The sequence below is a fragment of the Choloepus didactylus genome, chromosome 8 (assembly GCF_015220235.1).
Source record: "Choloepus didactylus isolate mChoDid1 chromosome 8, mChoDid1.pri, whole genome shotgun sequence".
Taxonomy (NCBI): Eukaryota; Metazoa; Chordata; class Mammalia; order Pilosa; family Megalonychidae; genus Choloepus; species Choloepus didactylus.
The window spans coordinates 7273973-7298917 of record NC_051314.1 but is presented as its reverse complement, the minus strand read 5'-3'; the positions used below and the strand labels follow the sequence as shown (position 1 = coordinate 7298917).

General features: G+C 54.3%; 1 protein-coding gene across 3 annotated transcripts in view; it reads left to right on the top strand.

The window, feature by feature from the left end:
- The window catches only part of PARVB (parvin beta), a 126486-nt gene that overhangs the window by 88943 nt on the left and 12598 nt on the right, over positions 1-24945 (top strand). For all 3 annotated transcript variants that reach the window (XM_037847059.1, XM_037847058.1, XM_037847060.1), the window contains exons 5-10: positions 5052-5192; positions 9009-9124; positions 11387-11445; positions 15234-15253; positions 21279-21340; positions 23985-24053. In XM_037847059.1, the coding sequence (XP_037702987.1) occupies positions 5052-5192; positions 9009-9124; positions 11387-11445; positions 15234-15253; positions 21279-21340; positions 23985-24053 (467 nt within the window). The remainder of the gene's footprint in view (positions 1-5051; positions 5193-9008; positions 9125-11386; positions 11446-15233; positions 15254-21278; positions 21341-23984; positions 24054-24945) is intronic.

The window sequence follows — 24945 nt, the reverse complement described above, 5'->3', positions numbered from 1 at the left end:
ACGTTTAGGAGGGCGAATGGCAGTGCGCTCACTCTGGCGCCAGGCTGCTGCCCTGGCTGTTGTCACAACGGCCCTTGGAGGTGGGTTCTGCATCCACCCAGACCGAGGGTGTTGGCCCAGAGTTGCAAAGCTGACAGTGGTGGCTGGATTCACACCTGGGCGGTCTGACCCTGCAGCATAGCCTGACCCCTCAGTGAGTACCTCCCTCTGACCTGTCACCCAGGTATGCGCCCCGGCACTGAGCACCTGCCTGCCTGGTCGCACTTGATTCTCACTGCAGCCCTGAGGCTGGGCTGCACGTCACATTTCCCCAGTGCAACCCCACATGTCTTTCCTTGCCATTTTCTTTTGTTTGTTTTGATCCAGGACCCAATGCAGAATACGTTGTCTTCTCATGTTTCTATAGGATTCTTTAATCTAGAACTGTCCCCTCCTGCCCTCCCTCCTTCCCTCCTTCCATCCTTCTGTCCTTTTCCCTTCCTTCTTTTTTTCCTTCCTTCCATTTTCCTCCCTCCTTCCCTTCCCTCCATTTTTCCTTTTTTCCTCCTTCCCTCCCTCCTTTCTTTTATGACGTTTTCAAAGGGCTCAGTCCTGTAGACCTACAGAATATCCCACAATCTGGTTTTGTCGGATGGTTTTCTCAGGACTAGATTCAGGTCATATTTTTTTGTGAGAATATCACAGAGCTGGTGCGTGTCCTTCTCAGTACGTCATTCAGGAGGCCACACAGCATCAGGTTGTCCCGTGATTGATGATGCGAACGGTTTCATCACTCAGAGGAGTGTCCTTCAGATCCCTCTAGGAAAGGTTCCTTTTTCCTTTTTGGTGAATAAGTGCTCTCCAGAGGGCAGCACTTTGAGATGATGTGGAAGTGCTGTTCACCCACAGTCCTTTGCCAGGGCTTTGGACATCCACTGTGATCCTTGCTCGAGTCGATTATTCCAAAAAGGTGATTTTTCTGGATCTGTCCTCCCATCCTCATTTATTAGCTGATACTCTGTTCTGTAAACAGAAGCTTTCCCTCCCTTTCCCATTTTTTTTTTTTTTTGAACAGCACTATTGACTTTTTTGTTCAATGTGTTATAATCCATTACTATTTGTATTCTTTTTGGTGCTTGAATCGACCCAAACTTGGACAGCAGGAGCCCCTCCCAGCCAGTGCGGAGGTCCTTCTGATACATCCATCACCTTTGAGCTCTTCTTCCTTTCTGCCATGAGAAAATGTTCCAGATTCACCCTGTGCTTTCCTTGCCCCACTCTTGCATCAGCAATTTGCCTAAGGAACTGCAACTTTTTCTTTTTAAAGAGGACAGTGGTATTTAGAAATCAAAATCTGTGCACTGGGGGTGCTAGCTGCTGCTGGGGTGTGGTTGCTTCTAGTTCTGCCAGTCAAGAGAGCTGGGAAATGTATTTTTTTAAAAAATCATGATTTTACACCAATACCTTCAATTCCAGTATAACATAACAGGTTTCTTCTTTGCCTTTCACCCTTCTGTATCTGTATCCCTCAGTGAGAACCTTGATTCCCTAAAGTACAAGTGTATTTACTATTTATCTGATGACCCACAAAATAGTTTCAGAATTACTTCACCAGTGCCTCTGCCAAGCTTGCTAAGTAAAGTATAAGATTTCTTTGCAGTTATTTTTGTCTGTAAAATATATCCCCTACAGATACATAGTCTGAGTACTGTGTTGAAAACATGCATTAAATCAGTTCTTTTTTTGTGAGTGGTTATGTCATCAATTTGGTTTATAGTTATATTAATTTTTTTCCTTCTTCATTTTCGAGGTATACTTTTTGATTTATTGTTACTTTTTGTTAGTTCTATGTAATATTATTGGTTTAAAAAGTGTCAGGCATTTACAGGGTTCAAAAGTCAAAACTATAACAATGTATTTGTAGAAAAGTCTTCCTCTCTCTTCATCCTCCACACTTGATGGCAACTGTTTTCAGTGGATTCTGACTTATCCTTCTTGTGCTTCTCTTTGCAAAAATAAGCATTCATGTGTCCACACATTACTTCCTTTCCTACACAAAAGGTAGCGTACCCTATTTTCTTTGTGCGCCTCACCTTTCTCTCTCAATAGTAAGGCAGAGCTACATGGCACCCGCGGGGTGGGTGTCCGAGGGTTACTCCCACCCTCCCAGGAGTGGGATTTTCTGCATTTCCAGGGTTTTGCAGTTACCAGCAAGGCTTCCGGGGAGACCCCGTGCATGTACCGAAGAAGTGTGGACTCTTGCCATGAGCCTGAGGCTTCCTGAGCACCCCACTTTTGGGGAGAGGCCTCCTTGAGACCCACCGCCCCACAGCTGGCTTCTCTGTCCCCCCTGCCCATTTTCTCTTGTCCCTGACTTGCTCACCTCAGTGTGCAAACATGCTGTCATATGTTCATTAAAAGAAGAAATTCCTCCCTCCTGTAACCCTCCCATTTCTGTGTGTCACTGGAACGTGTGGACCATCTGATTTGGCAAAACTGGCAGTGGGGGTGGTCCTTCGTGACCCGGATGAGAGCAGCTGTGGGGGTGACGCTGATTGTTCCAGGTCCAGAGAGACAGGACCGTGCCCTCGAGGCCCGTAACTGAGAGGGGATGAGAGAGGAGGCTGATGACAGTGGCTCCTTTCTTCACCCGAGAGGTGGGGACACTCCTGCCCGGGTCCTCAAGGTCACCTGTTCAGCCCCTCCACGGTGCCTGGCATGCGGTTCATTGCCAGCACGTGGTGGTTAAAATAAAAGGGCAGTCACTGCAAAGCAGGAGCCAGGCGTGCTCATGTCTCGTCCACTCTCGTGTCCCAGGGTCCCTCTGAGTAACCGGCACACGGCAAATATTGTTGTTCGAGCCAGTGAAGAGCCCTGCGGTTTCATTACCTATGAAAAGCCCAGGAAGTGGAGGGGGAGGCTGGATGGGTATTTGCCTGGATCGTCTGACCTCAGAACCATCCAAAGACCACAAAAGGGATGAGCTCCTTGCAGAACAGTCTTTCCACCCCCAAGAAGCTCTGGTGTTTTCAAGGCCCCAAATGCACAGCGAGGACATCCTTGAGGACTCAGTGCTGCCCACCACCACCCAACTGAGACCCTAACTCACCTCACAGAAGTCAACAGATTCCCCCACCTGTTGGTATCCCGTGGGTGCTGCAGATTTGCTCTTTGGGGTTTTCTTTTCTGCCGAGCTCCCACCCTTTGATGATCCCCCAGGCAAGCACCGTGGTAGTGGATGTGCCCCCAACACACTCCTTTGGGGCCATTTGGCTTTTCCTCTGTGTTTCTGATGAAGGCGACTCAGCCACCAGGAGGCTGGGGTGGGGAGCTGCTTTGGAGGCTGCCACAGGGATGGAAGGCTATGGGTGTGGGGCGGGAGGAGCCGAGTTGGGGCCCTGGCCCTGGGGTAGGGGTGCTGTTATGGAGAGATGCCCGGGGAATAGGGACAGGTGAGCCACCTGGAGGGGAGGCCGTGGGGGCTGGGGCGGGAGAGGACACTGCCAGGCAGGGGGAGCACCTGCAGCTGCAGAGGTTGATGCTGTGCGTTCTCTGCTGGGCATCAAACCCTGGGCTCCCTGGGGTGGGTTTGCACACTCAGCAGAAACGGCCCTTACAGTCCATCTGATCTTGAAGGGAAACCCACCGGGGCTTTGGGGGTGGGAGATTGGGTCAGTCACTCTCTCACTCTGAAGGACGGGTAATGGCTGGACCCCCACACTGCCTTGTCCCTGCTCAGCTGGTCCTCAAAAAGCACTAGTTTGAAGGACAGCCTTTTGTGCTTGTTCTGGGCATTCATTCTTCCGCTTGTTGAATGAATATTTGTTGGCTTACTGTGGTCCAGGTGTGGGTCCAGCCCTGGAGATGCAGAGGGGACAAGAGGGACGAGGTCCCTGCCCTCCGCGGTACACACTGAAGCAGAGGGGGGCAAGACGGTGACATACTATGGGGTGGTCAACCTCAGACACTAGTAGACGCCTTCAGAAAGTGACGAACATAGGAGGAAGATCACAGAGGGTCGTGGGGTGGAGAACAGCTGGGGGTGGCCCGGGCAGTTGGGGGCCCCTCTAGGAAGTCGGGTGAGGGGCAGCGAGCAGGGAGCAGGCCTGGAGCCGATGGGTTTTATCACTTCCCATTCATGATGTCGCTGCCGCCGCTGTCTCGTTACCCAAGGCTTCCAGTGTGTCAGGTGCAGTGAGGAGCTTTATCATCGTCCTCTTAGATAATTATCTCTGGTTGTTCTGTGATGTCGCGTTTGTCATCCGGCGGAGGGGATGCGTCCAGAAAGGCCCAGGTCTTAGGACAGATTAATAGGAGGGAGGCCCGGGGACCCGGCCACTGCACTGCCCTTTGGCAGGGGCAGGTTCAGGCTCTGGGCTGCTGGTGCCCCCCGCCCCGCCGCTGTCCCGTGCTCCGCTCAGGAAATCGGACGCGCGCCGGCCGCTGCTGGGACTGAGTCTTGGTAATCGAATCTCAGGCAGACCTGACAGTTCTCATCCCAGCCCCTCCAGATTGCTTCCTGCTCGCTCCTGGTGATAAAACAGTGGCGAGGATGTGTGAGTAGCTCATCATCCTTCGTGCTGTGGTGTCAGAGCGTTAGAGAAGAAACAATTGGGTCGTGAGTGCGCAGGGAGGCGGAAGGCAACATGTCACACCCTTTTAATTTCCCACCTTCCTCCTGGGAGCTGCTAGCGCGGCTTCCCCACCTCCCCAGCTCCCCACCGCCGTCCCTGCCAAGGTACCCTCCGGCTTCCGAACTGGACCGTGAATTACTTTTTCCATTATAGGTACATAGAATGTTCCTAAGTGAGATACCTGTAGTTTTTATACTAGAATTTCCTCCTTTCCCCTCCCTCTCCCCTCTGGAGTAATTTTATGAGTTTTATGAATGACCCAAAAGTTCAGAGCTCTTTGAGTCATCATCTTGAAAACTCCCCGTCATTGTGTAATAATCTCTACTTCAGGGGCTGGGAGTGGGGAGGGGCCCCTTGGTGCCACCAGCTTGCCAGGAGGCTCTAAGTCCTTCCAGTTTTGTCACACTCTGCTTTTTCCTTTCATCCTTTACATTGCAGAAAAACAGGCAGACTGCAAGCTGAACGTGGCCGAGGTGACACAGTCTGAGATAGGGCAGAAGCAGAAGCTGCAGACGGTTCTGGAAGCCGTGCACGAGCTGCTGCGGCCCCATGGCTGGGTGCTCAGGTGGAGTGTTGACTGTGAGTCACCACTGGGGGAGAGTGGGGCGGGAGGGAGCCCGGCCTTCTGGCACCTCGTGTCATCATCCGGCATCACATTTGGCCTTGTGTTTTAAAACATGTTTTCCCTCCTGCTTTGGAGAGGAGGAAGCCAGCGTCTCCATTCTTGGGGGCTCCTACATAAGGGAGCAAGTCACACCCGTGATTTTGTTTTTCCGTGCTTCGGAGTAGAGAGGGTCATTTCTGGTTGGGAGGATCAAGGAAGGCTTTGAGAAGAAGGATGAGAATGTGGGTTAAAAGGTAGAAGCAGCTCCACGGGGTTCTTAGAGAGGACCTATTGCGGTTTGCTAATGTTGCCATTATGCAAGACACCAGATATGGACGGGTTTTTATAAAGGGGGGTTATTGGGTTACAAAGGTACAGTCTGAAGGCCATAAACTGTCCAAGGTAAGGCATCAATACAAGTATACTTTCACTGAAGGAAGGCCAATGGCATCTGGGAAACCTGTTAGCTGGGAAGGCACGTGGTTGGCGTCTGCTGATCTCAGGTTGTGTTTCAGCTCCTCTCTCAGCTCCTGTGCATTCTATAAAGTGTCTGTCTTGACTGTAGCACCTCCTTGTGTCTGTGAACTATTTTATAGAACTCCAGTGATTCATTTAAGACCCACCCTAAATGGGTCGGGTAACACCTCCATGGAAATTATCCAGTCAAACTTTTCACTCACAGTTGATTGAGTCACATCTCCATGGAAACACTCAATCAAAAGAATTCTGACCTAATCAACTCTAATACGTCTGGCCCCACAAGATTGCATTGAAGAACATGGCTTTTCTGGGGGACATAATATATATAAACTGGCACAGGACCCAACCAAATCCCAATGGCACCAACACTGATGACCCCATCTCCATTTCTTGGGGCTGCTGCAACAAAGCTCCACAAACTGGTGACCTAAAACAGCAGAACCTGTTGTCTCACAGTTTTGGAGGCTGGAAGTCCAAAATCAAGGTGTAGGAGGGCCACACTCCCTCTGAAACCTGTGGGGGATCATCCTTCCTGCCTCTTCCAGCTTCCGGAGTTTGCCGGCCACCCTTGGAGGCCCTTGGCTGCAGCCCTGCACTCTCTGCCTCCGTCCTCACGTGGCCTTCTCTCCTGTGTCCATCTGTCCATGTGTCCCCATTTCCCTCTGCTCACAAAGGCACCAGTCTTGTTGGCTTAAGGCCCACCCTAATCCAGCTTGGCGTCATCTTAACCACTTCCCTCTTCAGGGGCCCTGTTTCCAAGTAAGGTCCCAGTGTAAAGCATTGGGGATTAGGACGTATCTTCTGGGGGGTGGGTGGGGGACACAATTCAACCCTAACAGGCACTAACGCAGGGCCGGGGAGGGGCTTCACGCTGCCTCTGGAATGAGTTCATGACATCACAGCATTTTCAGCCAAGAAGCAAACCTGGAAGGTGAAGACATAAATCGAGAGAAGCTAGAGAGTTATTCTCTCTCCTGCCCACCCCACCCCCCATCCTTCCTCCCTGCAGGCCACTCAGGGCTTCAGGAACTCTCCCTGCTGGGTGAGGTGCGTCTGGGCTCTCTAGAAATGAGCCCTAGGCTGTGGGTGAGGGGTTGAGGTCCAGTTCGTGCCCCTGATTTCTTGGCATCATGACCTTGGACGGGCCCAGACCTGCTCGGGGGTGCTCAGGGCTGGGGATGGGGGTCCAGTGCTTTGGAAGAATCACAGAAGTTGGGACCATAACCGAACCTGGCTGGGTGTGCTGGGGAAGGGGCAGCAATGAGCGGGGACGGCAGCCGGGGTGGGCTCGGTGCAGAGAGTTTGCCGAGCAGCTGAGTTGGAGGGAACCACCGCCACGAGACTGCCCTTCGGACCCCAGCTGCCAGTTCCAGTCCCCACGACGGCCTGAGGCTCAGAGCTCAGAAAGGCACCGCAGCGATGATTTCATGTTCATCTTCACAAAGGGTCACAAGTTAGGCTCAGCCAAGGGAGGAGGCGTGAGGGGCTGGGAGAGGCCAGATGCGGAACTTTCGGGAGCTTCCGTCCTCTCCCTACAGAGTTGTGCCGGTTTGAATGTATTATGTCCCCCAAATGCCATTATCTTTGATGTAATCTTGTGTGGGCAGATGTTATCAGTGTTGATTAGATTTGCATGGAAATGCGTCCCACCCAACTGTAGGTGATAACTCTGATGAGATATTTATTTCCATGGAGGCGTGGCCCCGCCCATTCAGGGGGGCCTTGATCAGTGGAGCCATATAGGGACGGGCAGAGGGAACTCAGTGCAGCTGAGAGTGATGTTTTGAAGAGGAGCTGCAGCCAAGAGGGACACTTTGAAGAAAGCACAGGAGCTGCAGATGAGAGAGAATTTGAAGACAGCCGTTGAAAGCAGACTCTTGCTCTGGAGAAGCTGAGAGAGGACAAACACCCCAAGAGCGACTCAGAATGACATTTTTGAGGAACTACAGCCTAGAGAGAAAGCCATTTTGAAACCAGAACTTGGAGCAGATGCCAGCCACGTGCCTTCCCAGCTAACAGAGGTTTTCCGGACACCATTGACCATCCTCCAGTGAAGGTACCCGATTGCTGATGTGTTACCTTGGACACTTTATGGCCTTAAGACTGTGACTGTGTAAACCAAATAAACCGCTTTTATAAAAGCCAATCCATCTCTGGTGTTTTGCATTCTGGCAGCATTAGCAAACTAGAGCAAGAGTCCTGGACACGTTTCCTCCTCGCTGATGCCAGGTGTGACGACACACTGAGTATTGCACCAGCGCCTCAGTGTCCAGATTCTTATTGCAGCCCGATGGCCTCCTGCCCTCACGGCTGACCTCTGGTGTCCAGGCTGACCTGGAGGTCGGCTGGTAGCTTTGCGGCCCAAAGCCCGTTATGAGTCACATCGTTAGCCTGTCCAGTGGCCAGAGCCCCTCCTATCGGGCAGGACATTCGAGGGACTTAGCGGTCCCCTCCCAGTAAGCGAGGACAGAGGCCAGCTCTCGCTGTTGGCAGGCCACGTCCCTTATCACACACCCCAGCAGGGCAGGAGTTAACTTCTGCTCCCCAAGGTGGCATTTGCCCTTGAGAGCCCACCTTGTTTAAACAGTTGCTTGCATGGCGGGAGAACTTTTTAAGTGCCAAAGATAATAATGTTACATCATTCAGACGGGGAAGTGGCCACGCTGCCCTGTTTTTTGTGATCTTTTCCCTTCTGTTTGCTAATTCTACCAGCCTGCTTGTTCTTTTTCCTTATCACCACCCAATTTACTCCTTTTAAAAACATTAGGGACCTACCTAGAACAAACATACATCACTATTCAAGGTATTAATAATAGGGTGGTATATGGGAAAAATACAGTTAATGCAAGCTAAGGTCTATAGTTAACAGTAACATTGTAATATTCTTTCATTAATTGTAACAAAGGCACTATACCAAAGCTAAACGTCAATAATAGGGGGGTATGGGTTTTTTTTTTCCAGAAGAAATGAGAATGTTTTCCTATTGATTGTGGTGGTGAATGCATAACTATGCGATTATACCAAGAGCCATTGATTGTGCACTTAGGATGGATTATATGGTGTGTGAATAAAACTTAAAAAAAGAAAACAAAACATTGTGCTTTTAAACATTGTTGCCCAAGTAACCTACGGCCAAAAGGAAAGAAAAATTGGAAATACGTGCACACAGGAGGTGCATTGACTCAAATTTTTCTTGGCCTGGCCTATCTGTGTCAGCTAGACGTAGCATCTTTATGGCTGTTTTGGCGTGGGTTTGGGGCTCCTAAGTAAGTTGCTTCTAAGCATTCCCATTTTCCCCTCTTCTCCCAAAGCGATTCACGGGAAGAACCTGGTGGCCATCCTCCACCTCCTCGTGGCCCTGGCCATGCACTTCCGGGCCCCCATCCGGCTCCCCGAGCACGTCTCTGTGCAAGTGGTGGTTGTGCGGGTGAGTATCCCAGCCCTCCACCCTCCCAGCTGCCGCCCTGCCCGAGCGTCTTCTCCCTGCAGTTTTCCTGCCCTTTTTTACCCCCGTCAAGGGGCTCTATTATATCCTTCTCTCTTGACTACGTCAATGTCCCCCCCTGGCTTTGAGATAAATTTTTGGACCGAGAACAATGGCATTGATTTAAAGAAGGCAGATCCAGAGGCAGGAGAGTGTTGACGTTTAATTTTCCACGTTTTTTTGAAAAGAACATTCATCTCTCCCTGAAGCCGACTAGTCGGAATTCAATACGATTGAATGTGCTTATTACTCACTGGAGGAGGTTGAGACCAGTGGTATGAAATAGATCCCCAAATTAAGCTCCTCTGCATTTGCTCAGCGTTTCAGCATCATCCTCCATTCTCTCATTTGCAGGCTCATTTCTTTTGATTCAGGTGGAGAAAGGGAAGCAGGACCAGGGTCTCTAACGGGGGTGGTACTGCCTCCCCTGCGTGTCCCTTCCGTTTGCACAGAGACCTGTCCCGGGTTGGTGTTTTCAGGTTCATCCTGCAGACGTGTAGGAAGCACCTACTGTGTGTCAAGTGCATATGGTTTCCGGTGATGCTAAAGTGAGAAAATCATCTCGGCATCTTCGGAGAGCCAACTGTTCCTGCCCGAGAGTTGAGGTTACACTTAAAGCCCGGATGTCCCGAGAGTCTGTACTGCTTGGGACACCCAGTCCCCTCTTTTTTGGGTTTTTAAGCTTGTTGGTCCCAGGTTCCCTGGGCAGTCCTTCTGGAACTGGAGAGCCTGTGCGTCCCGCAGCCCATTCTGATGCCTGTGGGTGCCAGGGGAGCGCAGTCTCAACCGGATGGGCAAACGCCCTTTCCTGCGTACAGCAAGGGCCACTTGCCTTTTTCCCGTTTCCTTCCTAAGGAGAAATGTCTGTGGTTGGCGGCGAGGACGGGGGTCCAGGAACCGATCCCCCCGCCCCTCTCCTTGGACGCTCACTCTGAGGGCAGCCAGCCGGGAAAGGCCTCCCGAGGACACACGGGAACTTGTTTCCCAAACCCACACACGTCAGAATTGGGGCCCATGAGCACTCTGCGGGCTCAGTGAGGGGATATTTCCTTTCAGGATATTTATTTTCAGGTCCAAGAAAATCTTTTAGGTTGCTGGAAAGTTTTGCTGACCTGGGCAAGCAGTCGCGGTGGCTGTTGCCCTTGACCAGGGTCGCGGGCGATTCTCCCAGGCTGCACCCGCAGTGGAATGAAATGGGGAGACAACTGGCGGCATCTTTCTCAGGAGCCTGCCTCCCCCAGACCTCGGACCTGCCCAGTGTCCCCCTCAGAGCTCCAGCCTGTCCCCCTCCTCTGCCTGTGCTCAGATGCTCATTAGCTAATCTTAAGAGGGTGATGAGAGAAAGGTGGGATTTGGGGTCAAGGGCTGTGGGCAAATCACTCAACTGCCCTGAGTTGCAATTATTTCCCCATAAAATTGAGATTCTGCTACAAGTCTCTAAATCATTCAGCTTCACGTCTGCAGTAGGCAGCACTGGACTTCGCGTCTGGTGGTTAATGAATGTCTGACAGGCGAATCAGTCAGGATGACACCTGAGAAGGTTGATACCGCAAGACAGTGGCTCTTTCTCATGAACAAAAACCAGCCATGAGGTTCCCGGAGGCCAGGCTCGGGAGAGGGAGGGTACGTTTGGCTTGGGAGGCGTCCACAGTGGGCTGCCTCAGCTGGAAGTGAGCTCCCCGTCCCTTGAGGGGTTCAAGTAGAGGCCTGCGGTGGTGCTTTACAGGTCTGCCATTCTCACCACCCCTCCACCCCCTCTACCTCTACCTGCCTGGCTCGGGGAGAAGTGTGCCCCACATGGGATTTCACTGGCTGTCTCCCCATTTTTATTTATGTTCTTTCCGAGCGTGCGCCTTCTCTCTCGCAGCTGCAGGGCGCAGAGGAGTCCTTTGGGAGCTGGCGCGTTTCTCTGAGACCCACACGGCTGCCAACTCCCACGGCAAGGCAGAGAACAGAGGGTGGGGGAGAAGGCTGAGGACGTGTTCCGGCCAGCGGAAGGGCCTCCCTCGGTGGTCACCGGCCGTCCGGCCCCCCGGGAGTGGTGAGGGTGTTCGCCACACCCTCTGTTCTTTTGTCGGTCCCTCCTAATGTGGGCCCCTGGCCACAGGGCTCCTCCACGCAGGGATTTCATCTCCCTCTCCTCTCCTCTCTGACTGCACGATGGTGGGGAGGTTGTTTGCTTATTTGTCCTTTCTGGGTTTTCAGAAGCGGGAAGGCCTGCTGCACTCCAGCCACCTTACGGAGGAGCTAACCACGACCACTGAGTAAGTAGCCCCCACTCTGCCAGGCCCGGTGCTGCCACCCCAGCCAGGGACGCGGGCCCGTGCGGAGGGGTCTCCCGCTCTGGGATGGGGTCCCTTCTGCTTAGAGGAGAGCTCCCTGCAAGCTTCTGCTGGGGCTTCCCTTCCTCCGTGTGATTTTTTTCAGAAGTTATAATATTAGAACCGAGTTATTTTCCAAAACCTTTGGATATTTTCATTCCTTATTTTAGAAGGCAAGCTTTAAGAAAGTTGGGATTACCAAAGAAATTGAAAGCAGGGATTCAAACCAGTATTTGCACACCAGTGTTCACTGCAGCATTAATTCACAGTAGCCTAAAGAGGAAGCCGCCCGGTGTCCGTCAGGCGATGGATGGACAAACAGAGTGTGGGGCCTACACGTACGGAATGTTACTCAGCCATAAAAAGGAAGGCAACCTGGCTGCATCTTGGAAGCATTTTGCTGAGAGCAATGGGCAGGCACATAAGGACAAAAACTGTGTGATGTCACTAATGTGAAATATCCAGAATAAACAAATTCTCAGAGACAGAAAGGGGAGGGGACAAGGACATGTGGCTTTAATGGGGACAGAGTGTCTGTGTGGGGTGATGGTAAGGTTTTAGTGGTGGTGATGATGGCACCACATTGTAAACGTGGTTACTGCCACTGAGTGGTACACTTCAAGATGGTTAGAATGGTAAATTATATAACTATATAAAACCACCATAATTGAAAAAAATTAAGAATGTTGGAGATGGGGGCAAGAGGGAAAGGTAGAAGTTGTTCAGGACGCTGAGAATCTGTCTGACTTAGCTCAATCGGAGGGAAGTAGCCCATGGCTAAACTAGAACCTTCCTTAGACAGTGCCGAGCCATCTCATGTCTCTCAGAGAAAGCCGGAGGACAGTTTTTAAGAAGTCCGAAAGGCTTCAAATCTATTGAAGAGTGCAAGTTATATGGTGTATTTCGAGTGTGGTTTTTAGGGGCCCTTAGGAGACCCCTTTAAGGTTCTTTTAAAATTTGCCACATTTGTTCCCCTTGAATAAATCTGTTGGAGAGGAAACAGAACATTTAAAATTTGATCTTTTCAACTAACCCACCAGCTCATTTCACAGGGTGATTAATTACTCTCGTGAATTCATGTGTAGTCTTCCAAAAATTGGAGCTGACACAGGAAACCAGTCATGGTGTGTGGGCTGTCAGATAAATTGAGGAGACGTGGCGCTGTGTGTGCACGGCTGCCACGCACCCCCACGGCGGGGAATGGGGAGGAGGAGAAGGAGGCAGAGGTGGGGCGGGCAGGAGGGGCCCATGCCCAGGACACCCAGGCTCGGGCAGCCGGCTCGGCCTCTTAAGGAAGACGGCAGCTTGGGAACCGCTGGCATTGAGGGAGGGGTGTTGCATTATCTGTTAATGTGGAACGAACCACCCCCCGCAAACCACCCCCAAACCGATCGGCTTAAGATAAAAGCTATTTTATTTGCTCACAGCTCTGTGGGCCAACAACTTGGGCTGGGTCAACCTCTTGGTGGTTCCGGGGTTTGCCTCGCATGGGGACCCTGGCGTGACTGCCTGTTGGGGGCTGGGGGCTGGAGGGGCTGGGCGGCCTCCCTCCCGTGCCTGGCGGCTGCTGCTGGCAAGAGGTAGGCCGCTCTCTGGCCCCGTGGTCTCGAGGCCCGTAGCCCCTGGAGGCCTGGTCTTGGGCGCCCACTCTGCATGGCCTCCCTTTCTAGGGATCGAGTCACGAGGCCAGACCACATCTGGGTGGAGGGACGGACTCAGCTCTCTGTGGGAGGAGCGGCCGAGGCATGTTCATAGGGGCAGTTGTGCAGTGGTGGGGGAATCTGGGGCCATGGGGGCCAGGGCAACCTGAGAGGGCGGCAGGTGGGAGCTGGGCGGCAGGTGGGAGCTGGGAGATGTGTCGCCATCCTGGGTGAAACGCGGCCAGCGGCGAGTGGACAGCGAGCCGGCGGGAGAAGGGCCTCAGTGGCTCCCAGCCGGGTCCGGCCCGCTGTTGTCTGGCCACACAGCCGGGACCCCGGGAGGCCTGTCCCATGTACTTCGCCTCCTGCGGGGTTGTCGGTCCAGCTGGCCGCAAAGGGCATGTCACAGAAATTCAGATCCCACCCAGGGAGCAGGCGGGGAGGGCGTTTCAGACGGGAGAGCCCCAAATCGGGGTGGGGGAGAGGCCCCCAGTGCAGGCAGCCGGCAGCGGGAGTGGGGGGCTGCTTGTGTGCGACGACGGAGGGATCGGGGTTTCCACTCCTCAGGTGAGGGCCCAGGGTGGGGGCCCCCGAGAGGCTGGCTGTCGGTTCTCTCCACACAGCCACCGGGGTCAGCCCCCACCCTCCTCGCTCGGCCCCGTGCCTGGTCCCCATCTGGGCTGTGCCCTCCCTGTCCCTCCCTGGAGCTGCCTCCCACCCGAAAACCCGGTAGTGGCCCGGGAGGCTGGATTTGTTTCCCGGCACCACAAATTGGGGGTTTATTCTCTCACGGCTCCGGAGAACAGAATTTGGAAGTCAAGGTGTGGACTTAAAGGGAGGCTCCTTCCGTGCGCCTTCCAGCTCCTGGGGGCCCCCGGCGTCCCCAAGTGCGTGCCCCCCACTCCCGTCTCGGCCTCTGTCCTCACACCCCTCCCCTCTGAGCCTGTGAGGACCTGGTCGTGTAGGATCAGGATCCGCTCGACTCCAGTGTGACCTCGTCTTAACTTGATCCGTCTGCAAAGCCCCTTCCTCCAGATGCCACGTCCACAGGCCCCCGGGGCGAGGCCTTTGCGTGCCTATTTCGGGGAAACACTTCAACCCACTGCAGAGGACTGAGATCTGCCCTCCCCTGCCCCCGGCCCCTCTCGCCCACCCAGGGACAAAGAGCCTCGTCTGGCTCGTCAGGGTGTCGCTCCCCACCTCACCCTCGGCCTCCTTCCCTCCGAGGTCACCCCTCTCTCCGGGAAGCTCCCCTCACCTGACTCAGGCCGGGTGCCTGGCTTTGTTTCCGTCCCCGTAGCGTCCCCCACACGTCTCAGTTCTGGGGTACATGGGCTCCGTTGCAGTATTGGCCTGTGGGCCCCTCTTGCTTCTCGGCTGTGAGGGTCACAAGGGCAGAGGTCATAGGTTAGTGATTTCTGTATCCCCAGAGACCAGCACGAGGCAGGTGCTCAGGTGAGTGTTGCTTCCAGAAGACGAGCCAGAGGGCCCGAGCGGGGAGGGGTGGGTGTGGAGGAAGGAGCCTGCCGCCCGTCAGGAAGCGGGCACACGGGAAGGGACTGGGCGTGCGGCACGCGGAATCTTCTGGGAGAAATGAGTTGTTACCCTCCTTCAGGCTTTGGGGTTGCACCTGCTTGAAATCGGGGTGCTGGCCTCGTGGCTTCTTTAAGGTCCTTTAGCTTCACGAATCTGCGAAAGGGCCTCATACGTACTCACTGAAATGTGACCCCGAGTGATCTGTATCCTTGTACTTTAAGGTTTGCCATTCGCTACCCATTTTCTGCTGAAAGTTTCTCTGTAACACCCGTGATTTAACCATCCCGCCGTGGTATTAAATGGGTGGCTCTTCTGCAAGTAAAAATGGCAATTTGCTGCTGATCTTGTGCAAACATTTAATAAACCACATAAGCATCCTCACTTGTAATTAGAGTGGGACAGAACGTATCCAAATGCGACATCTGTTTTTGCAAATAGCCCTTTAACTGGGCAATTTCAGGCCCCAACTTCCCGGTTGGCTCAGTCGTCAGTTTGCTGCTTGTCCCTCAGCCTTCTGCTGACCGCACTAATGGCTGTCTCTGCTCTTGTTTGCAGGATGATGATGGGCCGGTTCGGTAAGTGACGGGCGTGGGAGAGCGCGAGGGCACCCGTGCCTTGGGGATGTCCCGGAAGCTGCTGGGGCTGCAGGCGGGCTTCTCTTCCTGGGGCTTGGGGATCTTGGATGGGGCTTGGGGCTCCCCAGTCTGCTCTGGGCTTCTGGTTTGCTTCTCGGAGTCGGGAGAGGCTGGTGGTGATGAGAAGTGAGGAGAAAGATTGGTGCTGGGAAAGTTCTCGGTGGCTCTCTTCCCCCCATTAGAGCCCAGTGACCCCCTTCTGAATCTCAGGGACGGTGGCCGAGGGACAGACAGCTGGTAGCTGCGTTTCAACCCTCAGCTCGCACTCAGGCTCGCTGCCGTTCCAGGGGTGTGCTTTGGAGGAAATTTCAGAATAGGAAGCGCTCGGTCCCCAAATACCATGTTTTCCAGTGAGTGGGGAGGGGAGGGAAGGAGGGAACAGGTATTAGAAGGAGGCATGGACACCAGAAAGCAGTTTCCCTGTCTGCCTCGTGAGCGTGTCAGCTCGGGGTGTGCCGCCTGCCACCGGGGGGCCTCTGGGGAAGGGGTGCCCGCCTCGCAGACAGCAAGGGGGTCGTGGCTTGGTGTGGACTCCCGTGACTTCAGGGTCATAATGGGAACCAACTCGTGCACTCCTGCTGCTTTTAAATGAAAAGGAAATTTGGCTCTTAAATCCTAAAAGGCCTTGAACGTGGGAAAATGCAGTAATTACATATCCTTAAGCTTTCTTAAGTGGCCCTCAAACTGGGCAGGGAAAATTCAGTCCTTCACTTTTTTTCCAAGGGGCAATTCAGTTCTTTTTAGTGTCTTTATTATCCAAAGAAAAGGACAACCCATGCACAGCTGCTGAGGGGAGCAGAGCAGCAGTGAGGAGTGGGATTCATGGGGCAGCATGGGGCACCCCCAGAGTAGGTCCAGGGTGTCATGGACCAGCCTCGCCCCCTGCCCTGTCTCTAAGGTGAAGGCCCAGACTGGGGGTGCAGTGCACCCCTGTCCCCTCTCCATCCTTTTTGCACAGCGAGGCTCAGTCCCACTTGGGTCGGTTGAGGCATAAAGAAGATGAAAGCCTGGGACCCAGAACATTCCGTAAGGGCCAGCTGGTCTCCTGTGTTTGGGAGGGGCCTTATTTGGGGTTGGGGAATTGGGGGAGCATCAGTTCATGTGTCGGGGGCGAGTGTTCAGCCTCCCCCGGCTGAGAAGAGCCCCCAGCAGCCCCGTGAGTGAGCACTGTGGACGTGTCCAGGGTGGTGGCTCCTTGGCCAAGTCAGGTCCCGTCGTGGTGGCCTGTGCAGTCAGTGGGGGCTGCTCAAGCCTTCAGGAACCCCGAGAAGCTGGGAGTGTTCTCGGTTCTCCATAGGTGCACACTGCACTGTGCTCGGGAAGTGCTGACAGGCTGTGAGCCAGGCACAGGCCGTTCGTTCTGCTCCCAGCTTCATGGTTTCTGCTGACACCAGTCACCAGGTCTCCTGGTCGCCCTGGCAGAGGCAGTGGAGTTCCAGCCCGTGTCTTGTCCTTGTTTCATGGCTGCTTTGCTCAATCTTTCAGTCCCCCCACAGCCCTCCTGCCTGGCTGAGGTCAGTTCCTTGTACCTGCTCCCGGGGTGCCCCTGCCATCCACTGTCAGGTCACTCTTCCCATCCCATCCCTACCCGTGGTTACAGCCACAGCCCTCACAGTGACCTCTGAGACCCTCCCTTGCCCCATCCCCAGCCTCCTCTCCCACTGGTCCCCTCTTGCCCTGTAGTCCTGTGGCTTCCTTGCTGTCTTGAAAGCAGGCCTGGATGCTCCCACTTACTGTCCTGTCTGCCTGGCATGCTCTCCCTCTAGATTACTCCATGGCTCACTCGTGCACCTCCTCCAGCTCTTGGCCCAGTTGTCACCTGTCAGCGAGGCTGTCTCTGACCACCTGCCCCCAGATTATACTCCTCTGGCCCCTACCCCACCTTATTTGTAAATCATCCAACACACCGTATAGCGCGCTCTGCCCACATGGAACACTTCGCTTTTACTCCTTACATCAGTGTTTTCACACGGAAAGCCCCTGCCACGTGCCTGGCTCACAGTCGGTGTCAGTACAATTTGAGGGCACCCCAAGGCCCTTCCCTTTTTCCCTTCCCCCGAGGCTCCTTGAATTGCCAGCGTCCTGTGGGCCGGAGCTGTCTCTTCCCTGCATCCATGCCCCAAACAGCTACACAGTCGGCTGCAGCAAATACCAGATGTTCCAGGAGCTTGCAGATACCAGGCACACACGCCTTGCCTGAAGGCTGCCTGCCTGGCTTTCCAAGGAGCCAGGTTCTTGGCCTCGGTTTCCTACTGAGAACTCTGAGCTGGGGAGGGAGAAGGGCTCCACTCTGCCCCCTACGCCGGCTCCAGCACCCCAGCAGGTGAGGGGGTTCAAGCCAACCAAGGGTCCCCCGCCTCCTGACAGCATCATGTCCTGGCCGTGGTGGGGGTGCGGAGCTTTTCTCTCCCATGGAAACGCGTCTCAGGGGAGCCAGGGAGGTTGCAGCCGGATCTCCATGGCAACCGGTTTGCTGGTTGCCTCTTTCCTGTCTCTGCAGGCGGCCATGCCCCTCCCCGGGCTACCCACCCAGCCTGGAGCCCCCTTCCTGAGGCCGTGTCAGGACACAGGGGTGGGGGGCAGTCCTTGCCGGAGGCGCCTTGCTGGAGGGTCTCCCCACCTCCTTGTTCTCCCCTTCCACATATGCCCCCCCTTTCTGCCAACAGAGCTCATTCTACAAAACTCTGCCCTGATCCCACCTTCCAGCTTCCCCCCTCCTGAGCCGCACCCCGCAGGACGCAGCCCCCCAGGCCCCCCGCGCTGGACTTCTCGCGCCTCTCTCCGTGCCTTCTGTTCCCTGTGCCTGGATGCCTTTCCTCCTTTCCCGCCCCGGCAGGGCCCGGCTCAGGCTCCAAGGCTCCTTAGTGAAACCTCCCTCCATGGCCCCGGCCGCGTGTCCGTGGCTCACAAACGCAGGTGCCTCTGGGCCGGAAACGAAAAAGGGACATGGGTAGAATATAAGATGGTCAGTGGCAGCCACCCCTCAGCTCGGCACTGGGGGCCGTGGGGAGCAGTGGGCTGCGGGGAGCGGTGGGGCCTGGGGCCAACTGGAGAGCCCTGCACCCCCGCTGCAGTGGGCAGCTCGTCGATGCCAGATGGGGAGAGGGTCACTGTTGCCGCCAATTCTTCCAGAGAAGCCAAAATTCAGAACTCTTTGATAAGCCTCCTGATTTTAAAAAGTGCCGACTCAAAAAAACACAGAGCAAACAAGCAGATGTGGCCCACGCTGAGCCCTGCTGCAGGCTGCGTTGGGCGAACCCTGCATTCAGTGCCCGTGGTGGCTGACCTGCCCGTCCCTGCTCTCGGAGCTCGGCTACGGAACTCGTGCCTGGCGCTTGCCGGGCTGTCCCCGTCTCTGGTCCTCCACCTGCCTTCCCGTCCCTCCCCAGGAGCCGGCTTCTCCTTGCTTGTCTCTGGGGCCTTCCCCAGCGTGTGCAGGGAAGGTGGGGGGCAAGTGGAGCAAGCGGGAGCACCAAGTCCCCATTGCACCATCTCAGCTAATTCTTACTCTAGCTGCTGAGGCAACTGCTTCTCGTTCCCACTTCCCAGAGGAGGAAAGAGTGCAGAGGGGGACGACTTTCCTAACACCAGGGGACTGTCCCGTCGGCCACCGGGGCTCTGAACGTGGACCTCTTTTCATTCCCCAAGGCTGAGGCACTCCGGGGGGCCTGGGACCCCCTGCATCTTTCCAGAGCCCCAGACCCTCCCAGCAGCAGTGGTGTGTCATCGCCCCAGTCCCAGGGTGGGAGGTGCCTGGCTCTGCTGGGGACAGCCGGGCTCCCAGGCCACCTGCTTCCTGGCCAAGCTGACGGCCGGCCCAGCGGTGTCCCAGCTAAATATATACCCTGCTGACGTCAAGCTCTGCTCTGCTCTCAGGGTTTTACCTAAGCTGGATTTCGGGTTCACATTTGGCTTTGTAAAGATTTTGCTGTTTCTTTCCCCCCTTAGCAGACTATCTCATTGAGTATAATCTGACTTAAACGATGAAAATAATTTACAGATGCGACATTAGGAAAGCAGCTGCTGTGTCGTGAGGACGTCTGCTGGGTCATGGCTTTTAGTCGCTGTTGACCTTTAGGTGAAGGAAGCTGGGAGCCCCCCTGCCCAGTACACACACACACACTCCACTTCTCTCCCCGCCTCTTTGCCTTTTTCCTTCTCTCCCCCACCCCCATGCCCAAGGCCAATAGGAGGCCTGGAGGGGGCAGCTGGGCTGGGCTGGGGTGTGAGCTCCCTCTCGGGGGCCCCGGCCTTTGGGTGCCGAGTTCCTTCCTTTTGGGGCCAGGCAGCGGGGAGACGGGTAAGGGAGGCTCCTCCTCTCCCTGGCACGGGTGAGGGGTGATGTCTGCTCCTTGTGCCCCTCCTCACTGTCCCTTGGGGTGGGGTCTTTCTCTCCACCTTGGGCTGGTGAGATCAGGCTGGGGTGGTCCCAGGAAGAGGCCCTGTGTGGGCTCTCTTTCTGGGGTCCCAGCCGCTCTCAGCCAGTCGGGGTGTGACTCCCCCACCAATGGGCCAGCGCCCCAGCTTCCTGGGGTCCCACCCTGGGGTTTGGGCCCACGACCCAGCACTTATAGAGTTGGCTGTAGCCTCATGAGCGTATGCTGCCCCCAGGAACCTTGGGGGGCTCCAGGCCTCTCGCCAGATGCCCTGTCTCCCTCACTCCTTGCTCAGATCCGGCTGTGGCATGCTATGTCCCCTTCTGTGTGGGAACCAGGTGCCAGCCCCAAGCCAGCCCAGTGCCGCCCTTGTCGAGGGAGAGCCGTTGACAGTGTGCGGCTGCGGGTTGGAGCTTGTCTAGGCAGGAGGAGGACGGAGGCCCAGCGATGGACGAGGCCGTCCCTACGGGTCCCCCCGCAGAGGCAGATGCCCCCAGAAGAATCGCTGTGGCTGAGCTTCTGGAGCGAAGTCTCCTCTGGTTTGCTCATCCCTTCAGCAGCTCCAGTCGAGTGCTCCTGTGGGCCCTTCGGTGTCCTGGGAGCTGGAGGCAGTGCAGGGACTAGAGGGGCAGTGGGCCCAGCCCACCTGCGGCTGCCATCCAGCAGGGGATACACAGGCAGACACAGAAAAATAAAACAGGGTTTCATGTCGTGATAAGTGCTATGGAAAACATGCAGCAGGGCAAGAGGACAGAGAGCAGGGGTGGGGTGGGGGTGGTAGCAGGAGGAAGGACAGAGGGTGGGGGGTGCCCCTTTGGACAGGTAGTCAAGGAAGGCCTCTCAGCGGAGGGGACGTCTGAGAGCAACCTGGAGGTAGTGAGGGAATGAGCCACATAACTGTTGGCAGGAAGAGCATCCGAAGAGAGGAGACAACTGTGCAAAGGGCCTGAGGCAGGCGTGTGCTGGGGGTGATGGAGGAGCAGCGGGGGGCCGGCTGGGAGGAAGGGGTGAGGTGGGCAGGGGTCTGAGCAGGTCTGCAGGAGACAGAATGCCTTCTAGACTAATAGTGATGCGAAGCTACTGGAGGGCTCTTTGTCGGGGTGGGGGTGAGAAGGGGGCGACACCATTCAGTTTCCACTTTCAAGGGGTGGGCAGGTCAGGAGCAGAGGAGGGGGACGGATGGGGCAGAGGGCTGCAGCGCTGCCCAGGTGAGGGAGGTGGGTTTACCAACAAGGCTTCTGATAGACCAGGTGTGCAGAATGGGAGCAAGTCACAGCCACCTCTGGCCATAGGATGTGATGCCGGCAAGTATGTGGAGATGTGGTCCGTGAATGTCATATCAAAAGGGAAACAGTTCTCAGGAGCCAGAGAAGCATCTGGTCCAGGCTTTTCCTTCCTCGATTGTGCCAAGACTCATCAACCTCTTCAGCCCTTCCGATCTGGCAGGAATTAAAAGGGTTCTGGGCAGGCATGAGGGTTGTGTCAGAGCATCAGGAAGGATCAGAAGTGGGGTCACCGAGAGTGGGGGTTAGAGCAGCCTGGGTCTGTCTGTAAACTCCCCTCCGTGTCTTTCTTTGCGTGTCCTGCAGAGCGTGACGCCTTCGACACCCTGTTTGACCACGCCCCGGATAAGCTCAGCTTGGTGAAAAAGGTAAGCTCTTGATTGGATTCTCTGTTTTCCTCTCATCTTGGAGCTTTTTACAGCAGGCATTCTGTGCTGGGAAGAAGGTGGGAAAATGTTTGAAATCTCTGAAATGTTTGCCACATGGATTGAAATGTGATTATAGTCAAAAAAACGTAACTACGGCACATAAAATTAGCACCTTTTAACTCAACGTCTCTGCTCCCCGGGTATCTGCCTCCCCCCCCATTCCACTTCTGTTAAGTGAATTACCAAGCCCGCTCCAGCGTGGCGGTTAATTGCGACTCGGGGCTTTTTTCCAGCGTGGAAATGTCTTTAAGTGTGTCAGCCTGCTGGCTCTACCGGCTTCATTGCCACAAAGCCACCTTCACAGCCTGCCCAGTAAACAAGCAGGGGCCTTGCAGCCCAGCGGCTCTGTGAGTGGATTTGGCCGGTTTCCCATCCAGAGAGGAGCACACAGGGCAGGTCCTGATCATCAGCCCACGTGGCCCACTGGTCAATCTGTGGATGGAAAAATCCATGCGATCACAAGGCTTGGAGTCAGAGGGGCTGGGGATGAAGAGCCTCCAGAACAACCCATCAGGGAAGCTTGTCCTCCTCCTCATCCCCCACAAGAACTGAGAGGCATCTCCATTGCACACAAAGTTACCCCAGAGCCTGCTGACATCACATGTGGGGAGAAGGGGGAGCAGTAGGATGTGGGCTTTTCCCTCCCTCTAAAATCTGAGGCGTGGTACTCTCTGCCCATGACCCTGGGAAGAGAATCCTCCTTTGTCTGGGACAGTTTTCCCAAGCAGCTTTTCTACTGCAGGACTCGTCAGAGCCTTTGATTTGCCCGCATGTATTGCAGTTCTCTGAGAGGGCTTGGTAGGAAGCGTTTCCCCAACTTATTTGTTGATAGCAGTGTTTATTTATCTGTTTCTTTTGGGGTAGTAAACATTAAAAATCCCTGTGGCACCCACTCAGGAAAATGCTGTTCCTAGGTTTTGGAAGCAAAAGACAGACAGTGGAGCCATTCAAATGGCCCTTCTGGGGAAGTCTTCTTGGCACCCTCAGCATTGAGCAGAGTTTGGGCATTCCTTGGGTGAAGAGTAACCCACTTCACGAGCCTCCAAGCATCCTCCTCTTGCCTCCTGCCCCCACCACCCACCTCGGCCACATTTGGCCCCCAGGGAAGCAGACAGAGCTCGTTCAGTAGATGCACAAGAGACTTTCCCACTTATCAGTGTGTGGCCTGTGGCAGATTTCCCTGAGCCTCAGTTTCCTCATCTGTCAAGTGGGGACAGACTTTCCCACCTCCCAGGGGTGTTGTGAGGGTGGGATGTGATCTGCCTGTGAAGGGGCTCAGCACGCAGTACCTGGGCCCTGCAGCTTATGGACTGCAGTGTGGCATGCAGTTAGCTTTTGTCTTTCAGTGGCTGTGATTCATCCTTTGGAAAGCTGTATTTTGGGCACCTCCTAAGTGTGGGTCCTAGAGGCACCAGCAGCGAGCAAGACAAAATCCATTCATTTGCCCGGCGGCTGCTGCCTCCAGCCTGTCCCCCCCACCCCCGCCACATTGCAAGCAGCTGCCCCAGGATGAAAGCAGGGGGCCCCTGCCCACCTCTGCGTGACTCTTCTGGGTCACCTCCACCCGCTCTCATCTGTCCCACCCCGACGGTCCCCAAGGGGTTCTCAGATAGGCACTGGGCCTGGGTGCCCCCTCTTGGCCCACCCGTCAGGGCAGGTGCAAATGCCCCCAGCTCTGAAGCCTTCCAGACTCAACACACCAGGGCACTTAGGCAAGAAAAGGAAATGAAAGGTTTCCAAATTGGAAAGGAAGAAGCCAAACCATCTCCATCTGCAGGTGGCACCTCCCCTCTGATGCACGTGTGTCACGGGTGTTGCTGGATCTTCTCCCTGCGCTGGGTGTGTAGACAGGTGCTTACGCCACAGGACCCTCAGGTGGGCTCCATCTGACTGTCTTTGTGTTCCCTGCACCAAGCAGAGTGCCAGGCCCGTAGTGGGTACTCAATAAATTTGGGAAGAATGAATGAAGACGAGATACCAGGTCCGGGTTTGGGGTGGGGTGGGGTGAGTTCCCATTAAAGCTGGGTCTGATTGCTGAGAAAAGTCCCCGTGACAAGTTTTAAACTCTCCCTGGCCAGGAGAAACAGGGCACCTTGTGTGGGTATTTGGGGGCTCTGCAAATCCCTGCTGCCCTGAGGTAAGATCTGGGGGGACCGTCTCTGCTTACTCCAGCTGTGGTGGAGGCGGCTCCAGGAAGCCATTCCCCTCATTCAAGCTTACATCTAGGATTTGCTGAAAGTTTCAATGATGTACCCCCAACAGTTTTATCCTTCTTAAGGGCATTGATCATTCTTCTGCGTGATTTTAAATATGGCGTGCACGTGTGGATAAACTGATGTGTGTGTATTGGTTAGGATAGAGACGTGCACTTTCTTCTCCAACTGGGATGGATTTAGGTGTTATCCCATTACCACTAAAGGCCATTGTAATAACTTTTTATTTCGAACGTGGGCTTCTTATTCTAGCAAACGGAGGAGGTTAAAGATGCTGCACAAAGCCAGCGATGCCAAATGTTGAATCAGTTCCCCCAGATGGGAGTGGCATCTCCTCCCTCACTGCTCCCTGTGTCTCTTTACCTTGACAGTCCCTCATCACATTTGTGAACAAGCACCTAAACAAACTGAATTTGGAAGTGACGGAACTAGAAAGCCAGGTACGGAGTGTTTGGTATTAAAGAATTCTTTGTGTTGTGTCATTTCCAGCCAGCCTTCTGACTCCCGGTGGAGTGGGCCATCTAACAGCTCCCAGCCCCAGCCACCAGCCTTCTCTCAGACTCAGCTCCCTACCACAGGCCCTTTGCATGTGCAGACTGGCAGGCCCTGTCCCCTCTGCTTCTGCTCCCCGTCACAGCCCTCGCACTTAGCCCTGGAAACGCTCAAAAAATACCCATCCGACGAATACACACGAAATACTCCTTTTGCACCAAGCATCTAAATTATACTTTTCTCTCCCCACTCAAAGCTAAAGTAGCATTGTGAAAATATGTTTTTTAACACTTGGCAGGCATTAAAGACAAAATATAATTTTCCAAGGATTAGCTGGGTGCTCGAATTCAATCTTTTAAGTTCTTGGTGCAGATTTCTCTCGTGCACAGTTGATCCTTCTTAAACCCCTGGGTGATTGCATTCTATTCTTTCTCTTTCTTTAACTTTTCTCATTTGCTTTTCTAATTAAAAAAGTAATTCAGGTTCATTGTAGAAATGTCTGAAAATGCAGATAAGCAAAACAAATAAAGCTCATCTGTAATCCCATCACCCAGAGATAACTGTGGTGAGTGCTGGCGAGCATTTTATTCCAGACCTTTCTTCTGTGTGTCTGGTTAATTGTGGAAAACATTGGTCTGCATTTGAAAGCTGAGCAGTCCATTTTTAACATGTATATTTATTTGTTCATTGTTTGCAAATATATTTATTATTGTTAGTTCACTAATGTTGTACATTAAGCCTCTGATTATTTGCTGTTTGATAAACAGTATGGGAGTATACTAAGTGAAAAGTAAAAATTCCCCTTTCTCCTTCCTTCCCATCTCCTCCCCACCCCTGCAC